The following is a 15,623-nucleotide window of genomic DNA, read 5'->3' on the forward strand; positions in this document are numbered from 1 at the left end:
TTGGATTTGGCAACTTGGCATACTCATTATGTCATCAGGTAGATGCCATAGGAAATATTACATGACATTCATATATATATGAGTGTGTGTGTATGTGTGTTTGCATGAAGTATATTACGAAATATATTTGGAATTAGTATGTATTAAATTATATTAAATTAACCAAATGTTAGCCATGTATTATCTTATATAGACATGTCCATATAGGATATATTTACCTAGAATAAATTACCATATATTTACCTATATATATATAAAACCTTATATTTACCTAGAATAAATGTTTTATTGATACTAGAGGTGTTAAGGTCTGAAGGTCTATGTTCCCTCCAATTCATATGTAAAAACTTAAAGCACCCCTCCCACCCCCCGAACGATGGTATTTTTTTCTTTTAACATTTATCATTTTTTACATTTTTTAGACAATATTTGCTTCCCCCCACCACCTCAGATTGAGTCCACATAGAATATCCTTCCCCAAGGCACCCATGCACCATCACCTCAGTCCCCTGTGCTCCTACCTTCCTCCCTCTGATCCCTCTCTCTCCTCCTCCCCTGCAGGATGTTTCTGGTTTATAATTGCCTGATTTTGCTTTGTTGTGCTTTGTACTGTTATTATTTTATTTACACCGATGTCTTATTTGGTTTCCCCATATTCCTGTTATAAGTGAAACCATCCGATATTTTTCTTTTTCCTTCTGGCTTTTTTCACTGAGCATACAAATGATGGTGTTTTGAAATGTGGCCATTGCAAGGTGACTAAGTCATGAGAATGGAACCCTCATGAATGGAATTAGTGCTCTTATAAAAAGACCTCAGAGTGTTAGCTCATCCCCTCACCATGTGAGGTTGCAATGGAACAATGGCTGCTGAGGGACAGGCTTGAGCCAAGTCTGTCAGGGCCACGATTTTGGTCTTCCCAGTCTTCAAAACTATGGGAGATAAATGTTATTTATTTATTTATTTATTTATTTAAAAAAAATATTCATTTATGCATACAAGAACTGGGGTATAGGCCAGAAGTGTGTGTGTGTGGGGGGGTGAGAGTATTCACCAGAGACAGAGAGGGGAACAGAACAGGCAGACTGATGAAATACACTGCTGAGGGGAGCAGTGGGCGAGTCAGGAGAAGTCTGCTGTGCCATGTGGGTAGCTCCCTGCCCGGGGATTGAACTCATGCTGCAGTGGCTGCAGACAGCTTCATAGGTTGTGTCTTAACCCCTTGCGCCACCAGGGAGGCCCAAATGTTTGTTTTTTAAAGCCATCTCATTCATGGTATTTTTGTTGCAGCAGGCTCAATAAAATAAAACACAGGAGTTGCCCATCTTACTTAGAATAAACAAGGTTCCACATATTTGATCCCTATTGTTTTTGTATCTGTTTTTTTTGACTGAGTTATTCCACGGATGACTTTGGGCTTCTCCTCAGGTAATGCTGTAGCATCTCTCTGGGGAGCTTGAGGCCACCTTAGCCAGGGAGCCTTGTTCACCCCCATCACACTTAGTGCTCGCTATGGTCCTGCATCTTGATTGTCCAAGTGCCGTACTTAAAATGCCTGGCACTTAACACAGCTTTTCAGCCTTGCAGATATAGAAATGACTTAGACTGCAGAAAAACATCTTAAGGCAGAATGTGATATGAACTCATAGTCCAAATCTAACAATAGTATGGGCTAGACATCTCTTTATGTGGTCATTCTATATCTACTTCATATTCTAAGAATTTTATTTCCTATAAAGGGAGAGCTATGTTTCCTCATTCCTTTGAGGGACCTGAGAAGTGAGGAATAAACAATTTTCCTAAACTAAATTCAAAAGTTCTAGGCAAGGGGCCTCCCCGGTGGCGCAGGGGTTGAGCGCTGGGTTGCGAAGCTGACCGCAGCCTCTGCAGCGCCAGTTCCATCCCCGGCCACCTGCAAGGGTCCCACATGGCACACAGACCTCTCCTCCGCGCCCGCTGCTCCCCTCAGCAGTGTACTTCGTTCCTTCTGCCTGTTCTGCTCCCTGCTCTGGCTCTGGTGAATTCTCAGACCCTCCTGCGCTTCTGACTGTACCCAGTGCATGTATAAATAAATAAATAAATCTTTAAAAAAAAAAGTGATAAAAAAAAGTTCTAGGCAAGAAATTATTTCTCTCTTTAAAAAAATGAGGATGATGTACAGAAATTGGCTCCCCACAATAGCCAACTCTTCCAGATTTGAAATAAGATATTTTTTTGTTATTGCTTGACCAGAAGCTTCTCTTAGAGGTTTTTTTCCCCCTCCTTTTTTTTTTTTAAACAAGAAGGTAAATAGAAAAATATCATGGGTAGTTAAAATTTTTATCTCTATTTTTGACAACTTTTAAATGAAAGTTTTTCTTGCTTTAAGTCATCAATATTTCAATGCATGTTTGTGGTTGATTCTCAACCATAACATCTCAGTATTGACATTTATATTTTCCGATGCTTTGCTAATAATATCATAATTGTGTTATCAGAACTTCAAGAAGAAAAGCCATGTGAAATATGTGAGTTCTTTAATGATAAGAGTTTTTTGTCTATTGGTAGAATTCTTTGAATAAAATAATTTTAAGATAATATATATTTATTATATAGATCCTTATGAGAGTATTTCCTTAATTAAATATGTCCTTTTAAGATTGAGATGTGATTCTTAATTGAAACACACTTTTATTGTGTCTTTCTATGTATGGGGGGATTTTTTCCTATTTAGGAATTATTGAAGATTACGCAGATTTGTAATTAAATGATTTCAATTTTTATTTACTTATATTCCTCCGAAACATGGTATGATCACATAAAATGACATTTCAAAAATTACAATGATGATATAGCAATAATTTGTGTCTCAGGTATCAGAATTGATAAAGAGAATAGAAATCTTGTCCTCCTTTGCTTATTTTGATATTGGTTATACAATACTAACTTGTTCATATTGAAAGAAACATGAAATAATAATCTCATTAAAGCAAAGAAAATCTTACATGATTGGTAATAATTTCTTTGTCCAGATTAAAAAATTATGAAATAGCGTGAAAATCTAATATTTTGTGTTTGTTTTAGGTGAAGGAGTCAGGTACCAAGAAGGATATTTCTAAATATTCAGTTGACATGGGAGCAGCTCGGTTTCAATTAACATACATGGGCCCTTACTTATTTCGAGAAGAAAGACGTGATTCAGATCCCAGGGTGAATCATTTTATACCAGACATGTGGCAGGTATTTATTTATTTTTTATTTTTATTTCTTTAAAGATTTATTTATTTATGCAAGAGCTGGGGTGCAGGCCGGAGGGACTGGGGTTGAGAGCATTCACCAGAGACATAGCAGGTAGCAGAACAGGCAGATTGACTGAAATACACTACTGAGGGGAGCAGCGGGTGAGACAGGAGTCTGCTGAGCCTTGTGGGTCAGCTCCCTGGCCAGGAATCAAACTCATGTTGCAGTGGCTATGGATAGCTTCATAGTGCTGAGACTCAAACCCTTGCACCACCAGGGAGACCCATGGCAGGTATTTATTGAAAAGATCCATAGTTTGGAAAACTTGATAGGAGCCATTGGTTCTGATTTCATAGTGTGTGACAAATTTTGGAAATGTAAACCACTGTATTTAGAATGTAACATAATCTGAAAATATACTATGTCTTGAGCTAAGAGATAAAGGAATGCCTCTGAGTCAGTTAAATGACCGACTCCATAAATATATGGTATATTTTGCCTGTATAGATACATATACATATATCTGCAAGCTTTTAAAAATACATTGATATATATATATATAATTGTAATTGTATAACTGTAATACATATATAGTTGTAATACATAATTGTAATTCAGCCATTAAATCCCAGTGTGTCTCAGAAGAAACTGTAAATACTAATTAGCCTGATGTATAGTTGATGTTGTATTTGACATGAAATTTATATTTGCAAAATAAAATGTGATATCTTTTTCTCCTTTAGAGGGAGCTCCTTGATGTTGTAGATAATAATGAATCTGCTGTGATTGTTGCTCCAACCTCATCAGGGAAAACCTATGCTTCTTACTACTGCATGGAGAAAATCCTGAGAGAGAGTGATGACGGGGTAGTTGTATACGTTGCTCCAACAAAGGTACTGTGTCCATGTGGCACTCTGTGGCTTATAGTGTTTTCCTCCAGTGTAGCTTGTGCTCCTAATCGTAGGGAGGTACCATGGTGTGCAGGCTCCAGGACTGAGGCCCAGGTTTGAGTACCAATGTGCTGTGTGATCACCTCAACCACATTTGGTTCTCCTTAGTTTCTCACCTAAAATTCTCCACTTGCACAGAAAAGATAATAGGTTTACTTCATCTGATTGTTCTTAATATTAAATGTGCAATACATATAAAACACCTAATATATTGTCTGGGTGGAGATAATGATCAACAAGTGGTACCATTTCCAATTTTTAATTTAATTTAATTCCTTATTTAATGTTACTCAATTTATTACTCAAACCTTCATTGGCCCAACACTTATTATTATATGGCAAGACCTAACACTTTGGAAAATTTTGCTGAAGGAAGACATTTGATATTTGTACCAGGATTACATGACTTAAGAGAGTATAGACAAGTTCTTGAAAGAGTCGGAGAGAGAGAAGTAGCAGTCCTTAGTTTTACCACCTCTGTAGTTGGACATACATTTAGGAATAATCAAAGACTGTTGAAAGTGCTACAGCAATGTGAATAAAATAAGTCAACATGCTCTTGCTCAATCCGAATTCCCTCATCACCTAGAAAAGGATTCGGGGTATGCCTTTTGCTTTCCCTATGACTTAATTGCAGGCCTGAAAGAAGAGATTAGGAATGTTAATGTTGAGTGGAATCTATCATATGATCCATTTCTTTCACTAAACAAACATAGTGACCTTTTAACTGTGCTGATCATTGAGTAGCCAACTAGACAATTGCAGAAGAACATCGTCTAATTTCTCCCGTATACACGCCTATCACACTGATGGGGCATAGAATTGTTGGTGTTTGTTTTCTGGCCATCACGACAATAAACACTGCATGATAAATATAATATTTAGCAAAACTTGAAAGTGGAGCCAGTAGGAAGCATTTGCTGCAAAGTAATTCTTTTATCAAGAACTATACAAATTGCTATTGTGGTATCTTGCATGTAGATTATTCCAGACATTGCTTTGCTTTCAAAAGTTTTTTCAGTGTTGTTAGTAATGTCTCAATATTAGATTATGTCTTTTATTACTTAAGGCTCTTGTCAACCAAGTGGTGAGAACTATCAATGAATTATTTACCAAAGCACAGCCCAGTGGAAAGTCATTGTGTGGAGTTTTCACAAGAGATTACCGTAATGATGCCTTAAATTGTCGGGTACGTCACAGACATGCACACATACTGAATAATAACATACATCATGGCATTCCAGTAGGCACTGTAATGTATTAATATAGGATAAAAAAAATTTATAATTATCCCCATAAATGTACATTTAAATAAATTATTTATATGATTTACGTACTTAATAATTTGGTCACTATCCAAATAATTGTATTTTCTATACAAAGTAAAGTGTTTTTCTATTCTGAAATTTCAACATGAAGCAACTTTCTTCAAGTGTGATGTTTTTATATTTTCAATGTACTGTATGGTAGAATATTTCCTTAATGAAAGCAGGTTAACTTCTTTTGAATGTATCAACAATACATATATTACATAAATCTAATTTAATTTTCCACAAATGAGATTATTGTTTTAATGGTAATGTCAACCTAAACATTGTGTCATGTAAAATATTTAATGAATGTTTAGAAGTTAAAGCTGCAACTTTTATAAAAAAATCAAGGCAATGATTCCCTGAATTTTTTTCAACAGATATTGGTGACAGTGCCTCAGTGTTTAGAAATACTCTTATTAGCTCCTCAATATCAAATGTGGGTGAAAATGATGAGATATGTCATATTTGATGAGGTATGCTGCCTTACATTACTTTTACTTGACTACATATTTTTATGTATATAAAATATGTAACTTGTATATTTCAATAAAGATGGCATTTGTGTGGGTAGTTATTAAAATAGCCATTAATTCCACTTATGGAGGGCATAGATTATGTGTCATAAAGTGGCAGATTTACAAGATATTTGGAAGGAGAAAAATGGGACAAATATTAGATTAAGAGGAATAGTAACTGAGAAAATTATCTTAAAAATCATTGGAGATGCCAATGATTAGCAATAGGCATTTTTTTTTTTTTTGAGGCGGAGAACTTCTGTCCCTCTAAGCCAATTTTCTTTTAAATGGCACTTTTCTATTTACTTTTCACCATGTATGCACTGATGACTAAGCCACAAAATGTTTGTGTAAAATTAAATTTTATCTTTTGCCTCTTTGGTTAAAATACTGAGTGTCTCCTAGCAAGGTTTTCATCCTTGTAAATTCCTATATTTATCTCTGAGTTAATCACCCTTTAGCACAATGAATACAACTCATGTATTTATTAAAGAGATCTTGTTATCAGTGTATTTCTGATGTCCTTTATATTTGTTTTCCTTTTTCTTCTGTTTTGACTGAAAATTCCCTGAATGCTTTCCCTTACCTCTCCACAGTGCCTGCTTCATAGCGATCTATAAAGGATAAATACTTCAGGGAAAATCAGGGCTTTGGAAATTGAGTTATTTAATTTTTCCTCATTTATTATTATGTGAAAGATAGTGTACAACACGCACAAGGATCTTATTTTACTAAAAAGTTTATTATTACTTTAGAATTTTACAGACATTTATTTAAGACCAAGCCTTACAAAGTTGTTCCTCCCATATATTTTTGAAATTGTGTATATCATTGTGGCAAACTAATAAATACGGTCAATCACTGCTTTCATTTTGCCCCCATTACAGGCAGGAGCCTCCTGGCTTCTCTATATTTCTAACTCATGTTGAAAAAGTTTTGTATGTACCTGATCAGACTGAAGACAGGAGGAGTTAATTTATTTCCAATATTTTTATTTCTATTGCAGTGATGAGATTAGTGACAACACTTCTTTACTTTTAGAGATGTTATATCTATGAGAGTCTTCATAATTTAACCAATATTTATTTGTAAATAGATAATATATGTTCTTTCATTTACTTATTCTTGTATCTGAGGATTATTACCATGGCATGTAATGCTCTTTTAAAATTCAGCCTGTTGTAATACATAATAAAGCAAGTCATCTCTAGATATTTTATGGTTGAAGTCTCAAATTTATTTTTTAAAAAGATTTATTTATTTTATATATGCATACAAGAACTGGGGTACAGGCCAGGTGTACAGGAGAGTGAGAAGATTCACCAGAGACAGAGTGGGGAACAGAAGTGTATTTCCACTGAAATACACTGCTGAGGGGAGCAGCAGGCGAGATAGGAGAGGTCTGCAGTGCCATGTGGGAATCTCCCGCGCCAGCCGGGATCGAACCTAAACTGCAGAAGCTGCACAGCTTCACAGCGCTGCGCTCAACCCGCTGCGCCACCAGGGAGGCCCTCAAATTTACTTTAATGCTTCTCAATTATGTTGGACCCTGAACAACTTTGTCAGTGGGTAAATAAACTTTCCTGAATGTGGGAGAAGAAGGAAATAGAAATTTCTGGTAACACAATCTATTAACATTTTGGGGAAAACTTTAACTGGTTTTCTATTGAGGCTATATAACCGTCTTGCCAGGTTCACTGTCTTGGGGGAGAATTTGGAGCAGAAGTTTGGGAACATCTTCTAGTTATGATTCGGTGTCCCTTTCTGGCACTTTCTGCTACTATCAGTAATCCTGACCATCTCACTGAGTAAGTCTGAGTTTTATATTCATTATTGTCTCCACTGATAGATGGAAAATTTTACCCACTCATGGATTATTTAAGGTAATATCTAAAGCAAACAAACACCACCCCCTACCCACACACAAAGTAACACTTATTTTCTTCAGTTATATTTAATTAGAAAACATTTCCTTTCACCCTTTGACTAAATGTAATTTACACAGTTACCTGGCAAGAATTTTATTGAGAGTTACTTAATTTGCCTGTCTATATTTTGATGTTTAGATTCACAGAGAATTTTCAAAGGCAGTTTATACCTCTTCTTCCAATATACTATACCCATGACTTTCCTATGCAAAATACCAGTAAATGTTTACAAAATTGGTTAACACCTGTAGTAGAAATAGATATGACTGCTATATTTGGTAGTGTATTTCATGGGGGAACTGCAAAATATCAGTTCTTGATGAATATATAGCAGTAGGAACTGAGTAAACTATGTGAATATAAATTTAATTTTAATATATTCAAAGTTTAGGGAAAATTTTTATTTTTTAAAAATCGCATTTCAGTGATTTTTCTTAGAAAGTGATTTTTTTTTTTCTGTGACAATATAATACTTTTCTCTTTTTAATAACTAGGTGGTTGGCGTTAACAAAAAGATACTGGCAACATGTTGAGAGCACAATGGAAAATTCCAGACCTTCACAAAATGTCTCAAAAGGTTCAAAGAAACCAGTAAAAAAAAGAACTGTTGCATCATACAGAGTTAGACTGGGTATGACTATTTTAACATAAGAGAAGAAGAACTCAGAATTCTTGAGCTCTGGACATGCTTGCAACATATTAAAGTTTTATATATTAATACAAATTGTTCCTTACTCTAACTTTGAAATCAATTTTATTTTCCCCTAAAAGAAAATAAAGTAAGAGACTTGGCCTTAGGAGAAATAACATACTAAAATCCACACAGGTAGTAATTAGTGGATGTATTAAACTCGAAGTTCCAAATTTCCCCAAAATTATCTATTTTGAAATAATGTCAATTTCTTGCATTAAAAAAAGTGATAGACTACGGTTGAAGACTATGAGCAGGAAAAAAGTAAAGCACAGATACGCAGATACAGTATAAGTACATTGAATCCTCTTTCAAGGTTTTTCCCCAGTGCATAGCTCTGTTTCCAGTGGGTTCCTTCATAATTCTCCCTATGTCTGCTTGCAGTTGTAAAATCAGATTACATCCTTGTTTTGAAAGTAAACAGATCTTATTGATCTTTTCAATTCTGTATTTACAGTGTGGCACAAAGAGCGATACAATGATGTTGAAAAGTATGTGTGTTCCCTAAAGGATAATAAATTTCTCATTGAACATTATCACCCATTTGCTGCACTTACTGTCAATCATGTAAGTATCAACCACTTTGGAAAATGGCTAATTATCTATATTGTTAAAAATCTGCATATGAGATACAAAATTAGTAATTTCTTATTTTATGTTTCTTAGATAAAGAAGCGTGGAATCCCTTTAGACCTTGGATTTTCCCCTCGGGAAAGTATACTGTTTTATGATGCTATGGTACACATTTGGCCAGAATGGCCAAGAATGCAGGTTTGTGTGTGTTTGTGCATGTTTGTGTGTGTGTGTATGCACACACTCACTATACACTATGACATCTCTAATTCTTTGACTATGAGAGTTCATCTATAATGAGCAAGTTGATGAAACACATTTATTCTGATATAGCTAATGGCAGCATATTTCATTGTTAAGATTATAAACTAGAGGCAAATTAAATTTTCTCTCTATCTACTTTTTCTTCCTGCTGAAAAAGATAAGCTTTACTTTGTAGAGTTTGTATGAAGACTAACTGAATTTTTATTTGTAAAATGCTTAGAATAGTGCATTGCAATGGGAAGAAAATGTATTTTTTAAAAATAAACATATTAGACAATTTGATTTTTTACCTCTAAAACAAACTGCAGTCTTAAAAATAATTGTATGTAGTAGTTTCTAATAAAACAGAATAATATGTTACCATTATATAGAGAACAAAACTACCACCTTATAAGCAGTTAACTTTGTTCCTGAATTTGAATGGGTATTGATCACTTGAGGAATTTGCTTTATAGTGATGTAGATGGAAACTTTAAAGGGGTGATGACTTCATTTTCCTGGGGATTTGTGATTCTTCATTTTCAAGGAATTAGAACCTGAAGAATTCAGCTGCTTCAAAAATAAATTAGTCATCAAAAAGGCTGATGTGAAGAAATATGAAGAGGAACTTAAAAAGGAAATGATTTGTTGGGTTGAGCGGGACCCAAGCAAGGTAATTAAAACCCTTTAGATTCACTTAAATAGTAAAAAAAAAAAATATATGGAATGAATTGGACTTCTTCACTACTGGTGAATCACCCAAAAAATACGTGAGGATTTGAAGATGGCTATCTCATAACCACGCACTGCAATTTTACCCTAAATTTTGTTAGCTACATGTAGAAAAATGCAAACAGTTACTACTTGACCTCTAGCTTGGACAACCCACACATGCTGGTACCATGTTCTTTTTGAGTCACATTGAGATAATAAAACTAAAGTTGGGCAATTTTTTTCATAGAAGATAGGAGTTCTCCAATTTCTGACACTACTAGGTTATTTCCTTGTTTTTTCCCTGCTAGTATTTCCCCAAGCGTGACCATTCAGTTATTTGATACGTGAATGCCCACTTTCTCACTGTTGCCAACAAATTAGATAGGAGAAATTTGAAGCATTATTTATCTTACTATTTTAAGATATTTTCTGTGACAATTTTTTTCTGATCATAGAAAAACTTGATGATAATTCATTTTTTAAAAATTATTTCTTTCGCATGAACAGTAGCACATGTCCAAAGTTACCTAGAGCTAATTAACTGAACAGTTATAAGGAAAGCAATATGGTTCAACTCATTCACATATACTAACATGCAATTGCAAATAATTTTAACGTTTTGGGTCCTAAGTCTTGGTTAAGATCTGATCATTTCTTCATTAGCACAAGCTCAGTTAATAAAAATAAGATTTCAATCTGTTCCTATTTCCTGTCCTCTCATTCCTCTTAAAAAGCAACCCATGCTTTGCTTTAAATTTTAATTGCACACTGACTTTGGCTGACTACCGGATTTGAAAGTCTGAAAACCACTTAGTGCCGTAAATGCTATTTTGTTCAATGAATCTTGTCAACATAATTGCATTTTGAAATCACCTGTGGAGTTTTGTCTCATCTTTAAAAATTCTGATTCGATTGGTATTTTAAAAAATATTTTGGACAAAGCACTCTGCATGTGGGCCCCTATTTTTTTTTTAAAGATTTACTTATTCATGCATGCAAGAACTGGGGTACAGGCCAGATGCGTGGGAGGGTGAGAGGATTCACCAGAGACAGAGCAGGGAACAGAACAGGCAGACTGGCTGAAATACACTGCTGAGGGAAGCAGCGAGCAAGACAGGAGAGGTCTGCCGCGACATGTGGGTAGTTCCCTGGCCGGCCAGGAATCGAACCTGTGCTGCAGAGGCTGTGGACAGCTTCACAGCGCTTAACCGCTGCACCATCAGGGAGGCCCCCCCTTTTGTTTTGATTGAGGTAACATTGATTTATATCATTATAACTTTTTTCGTTGTTTATATCATTATAATTTATATCATTATAACTATATCATTGTAACTTTTTTATGAGAATAGGATTTCCCACATACCACACTGCACCCACCATCAAAATACCCATAGTCAACCACCATAGTCCATTGTACTCCATCGCCATTTGGTTCACTTCTCTTCACCAACTCCTCTTGGGTAGCCTCAGTTCTTCAGTCACCTTTCTAGGGGTAGTTCTTGCTTTGGCTTTATCTGATCCTTTGGTTTCTTTATGTTCCACATACAATTGCCACGGTTGGGTATTTGTCTTTCTCCTTGTGATTTATTTTGCTTATGATCATCCCCTCCAGCTCCATACATGCTGCTGAAATGGCAAGAGTCTATCTTTTTTTGATTGCTGAGTATGTATATTTCTTTGTGTATAAATATCACACTGATCCACTCATCTGACTTGGGGAGGTTAAGGTTGTTTCCATAGCTTGAGTATTGCAAATAGTGCTGCAATAAACATAGGAGTACAGGTTTCCCTTCTGATTTGATTTGTCTTACAAGGGTCTGGGGCACTAAAAATTGAAAACATTATCTATAATTTTAATGTTTAGTCAGGGCTAAGAATCTTAGGTGTACCAATGATATTACCTGACTTTTAACATACTTGGATACTTAAATGCCAGCCTAGATTAAACTAAATTTTCTAAGGGAAGTCCTCTTAATTACAATTTCTTGCAAAGCAGCAAACCTCTGGGCTCCAACTACTTCCGTTCATTACCCTCTGCAGCAAGCACTAGGATTTCCTTCCTTATGAGTTTATGACATGGCTCATGGCAGCCAGCAGTGCCTTTCATAATTAGAAATCCTCTTCTCATTTACTGCTTTTTAAAAATTTCTGTCACAGTCTTGAAAGTCCAGGTAACATATTCAAAAGGATTACTATAACTTTCAGGAAATTCCATATTTTTCTTCTGTACTGACATATCTCTTTCCATTCCATTTTGTCTACAGAATAACTACATAACAGATAATTTTTTTTCTCAAAATATTAGACAACAGTATTACCAAAAAAAAAAAAAAAACCCAGCAAAACAGCCCTCTATTTAAAGGCAGAACAAACTGCACCTCAGGGATTTCCTTTCATATTTCTGCTTTCTCTACTGAAGCTAGAGATACTGAGGTCTGGTGGAGGTCATCTCACAGGCCACAGGCTCAGGGCAAGGAAGGTTGAAATCTCCAGCTTCTTGTGGTGTTGATCAACTTCTACCTCACAATAGCATGGATGACTCTGAGAGGGGCTTCTTCAGGCTGATGCAGCAGATGGAGGAGAGGAAATAACAAGATTGTGTTGAGCTTATTTGAATTTATAAGATGCATTTAATTATTCAATAAATTGGTAAATTGTATAAATCACATAAACATAAGCAAAAAGGAAAAATGACACATATAGTTTGGATAATTCAAGCAGTTGTATCTCATTCCTTCTTGAGGTTATATTGTACTACACACAGCTTTAGACTATCATCAGTAGACCATCTGGTTCAATACTCTATCTGTCATGTCTCTCAGGGCTGGAATCCTAAATGCTTGGGAAGTTAGCTAAATTCTCCTTTTAAATAATACTATTCGTTCATGTTTCCTGGTTTTTCCAGACACCCTGGTTTGCAACTGCCATTTTTAGTTTTGTTATTAATACCTTCTTCAATATGTCCCTTTCAATACTGGTTTGGGTGAAAAAATAAAATGACAAATTTGGAAGACATATGATCTGTGATTTGTATTTTAGAATTCTGAGCAATGTTAATTCTACTTATGTGAAAGTAATGCATATTGTACCCCATATGCACCCTGGTCATAACTAACATCTATTTGTGACAGTCTTCATCCCCTTCAATAGACTATGCAATGGTATACAGACTTGCTTACAATAATATGGAAATATATCCTGTGAGTTTTCTGAGATTTTAGTTTTATTTAAAAATATGTAGTGCATGATGTAGATAAAATTCTAAACTTCTTCCATAGAAAATGCACTAAGCCTTGTCTATTGGATTTTCAGTCTCAAATGTCAGCTGATTTTATCTTTTATCCACATTTACAAATATTTACTGATCTGCTTGTTACCTATAATTTTATTCAGGTGAATCAGTTACTGAATTTCCTTAAACCGCAAACGTTTGACTGTGCAGAAAGTGACAAACAAAAAATGTTTCCACGTTTTGTGGAAAAACTGAAAACAATGGACAGGCTGCCTGCAATATTTTTTATGTAAGTAATGTCTGTGGATATGATATTGAAATTCAACTTAATATATTATATTTTACATTGTGGGAATTGAAGTCTTTTGAAAAGAATAATTGATGAAGTATTTATAACCTGATTCATATTATTAGAATCTTGAGGAATTTTAAATCTGTTTATATTAAAGTCAAATTATTGTACCAAGTTGGCTATAATAGTCTGAGAGGAAGGAAAACTTCTTTGATTAAATTATATTTCAAATTCTAATTCCATAGTTTAGTGCCATAGAATTCTCTAGCCCATTAGTTATTAGAAATAATGATACAATCCTTGGTTTTTCTTTTCTTTTTTTTTTTCAAAGATTTATTTATTTATGCAAGAACTGGGGTACAGGCCAGAGGTGTGGGGGGGTGGATGGGCATGTGTGTGGGAGAGGATTCACCAGAGATAGAGTGGGAAACAGAACAGGCAGATCTACTGAAATACACTGCTGAGGGGAGCAGTTGGCAAGACAGGAGAGGTCTGCTGCACCATGTGCGTAGCTCCCTGGCTGGTCAGGAATCACCGACCATGGAACCAACTCGTGCTGCAGAGGCTGCGGACAGCTTCACAATGCTGTGCTTAACCCCTTGAGTTACCAGGGAGGCCCGGCCTGGGTGTTTCAAACACATTTTCATGAAAGAACTGGTCTCAAAGTGTAGTTATGCTAGGCAGAGAAAAGAGGGAAGGACTTGGCACTTAGATCTAATTTATTCCACCCAATTTGAAACCAAACATGACCTTTTCCTACACAAACTGACACATGAGAAACTTATGAACAAAATGTACATGATTTTATGTAAGCTTTCTTCCTCATTTCTATTTATTATATAACTTATAGATCTCATATATATCATGTAGGATAGAAAAGAATAACTATGGGTTGAATTTACTTTCATTTATGAATTTTATATAATTTATCTGTATATGTATATATACCCACCCTTTTATAGGCCTTATATGTATATAAATGAAGTGTGTGAATGTTTATATCCATTTATAAAAGATATTGATTAAAATATCAAATGCCAAATTAGGCAGAACAAATTAACTAACAGCCATCTTTTAACATAATAATCACTAAATATTATTTTAGCAGGTTTTGTTTTTATTATCTTAAAAAGCATAAAATATGCTAAGAAAAATCTTTTTTGGCTTTAGTTTAATGTACCACTTTAATGGGGAGAAACAAAATCAATAAATATGCAAACTTTATAATTAAATGAGTAATCTCAGGTCATTTAAGTCCTATAGGAAGAATAAGCATTTCATTTTACCTGTAATGAATAGGAAAGCCTTTGAACAAAGACAAAAGATTGAGCAGAGTATGAAGTACAAAATTATTTATCAAAGGTATCACAAACAAAATCCCTAATTCAAACTGCATTTAATAGGTGAAAATGAATACTTACTAAGAGCACAACAAATCACTAATCTGCTTCAGGAGTATTTTGTGATCTTACGATAGGGAGTGTCTTAAAATGGAGAAGGAAGCAGTTTTTATCCAGTAAAGAAAAAACCCTTACATAAACAGTCATTTTGTTCATTATAATTTAAAAATGAACCTGTTTGGAAAATTGTAATCTCTTCTTCTAGTCACACACTCTGAATTGGGAATTGAAAGGGCAAAATAAATATAAACAGAATAATATTACCTAAATATTATTGCTGCCAAAAATTTATTAAAGCGAACAGGTTGACGGTGATATGAACTCACAATTTTCAGAAACTGTCCCATGTTTTTAATCCAGATTCAACATTCGTGGAGTAGAAGAATTAGCTTTAGAACTTTTTCGCAATTTGAAAAAACGGCAAAATACTAATAATGGTCCAAATTCTAAAAAACGGAAAAAACGGAAAAGTTTGAAAATGGATGTATTGACAGTGAAGAAGTCTCAAAAAAGGAAAGATGCTGTGTAAGTGTTTCTATTTGAATTGTGAAAT

General features: G+C 34.8%; 1 protein-coding gene across 1 annotated transcript in view; it reads left to right on the forward strand.

Moving 5' to 3' along the window:
* LOC311169905 (putative ATP-dependent RNA helicase DDX60) overlaps positions 1–15,623 on the forward strand; it is a gene marked incomplete at both ends in the record, with an annotated part of 100,731 nt that overhangs the window by 22,727 nt on the left and 62,381 nt on the right. Inside the window, 10 exon segments of the mRNA XM_084232150.1 lie at positions 3,064–3,219; positions 3,963–4,112; positions 5,239–5,358; positions 7,690–7,805; positions 8,420–8,556; positions 9,074–9,183; positions 9,283–9,387; positions 9,980–10,105; positions 13,540–13,667; positions 15,431–15,595. Coding sequence (XP_084088276.1) covers positions 3,064–3,219; positions 3,963–4,112; positions 5,239–5,358; positions 7,690–7,805; positions 8,420–8,556; positions 9,074–9,183; positions 9,283–9,387; positions 9,980–10,105; positions 13,540–13,667; positions 15,431–15,595 — 1,313 coding nt within the window.

This window comes from Talpa europaea (genome assembly GCF_964194135.1).
Source record: "Talpa europaea genome assembly, chromosome: 4".
In the NCBI taxonomy this organism is placed as follows: Eukaryota; Metazoa; Chordata; class Mammalia; order Eulipotyphla; family Talpidae; genus Talpa; species Talpa europaea.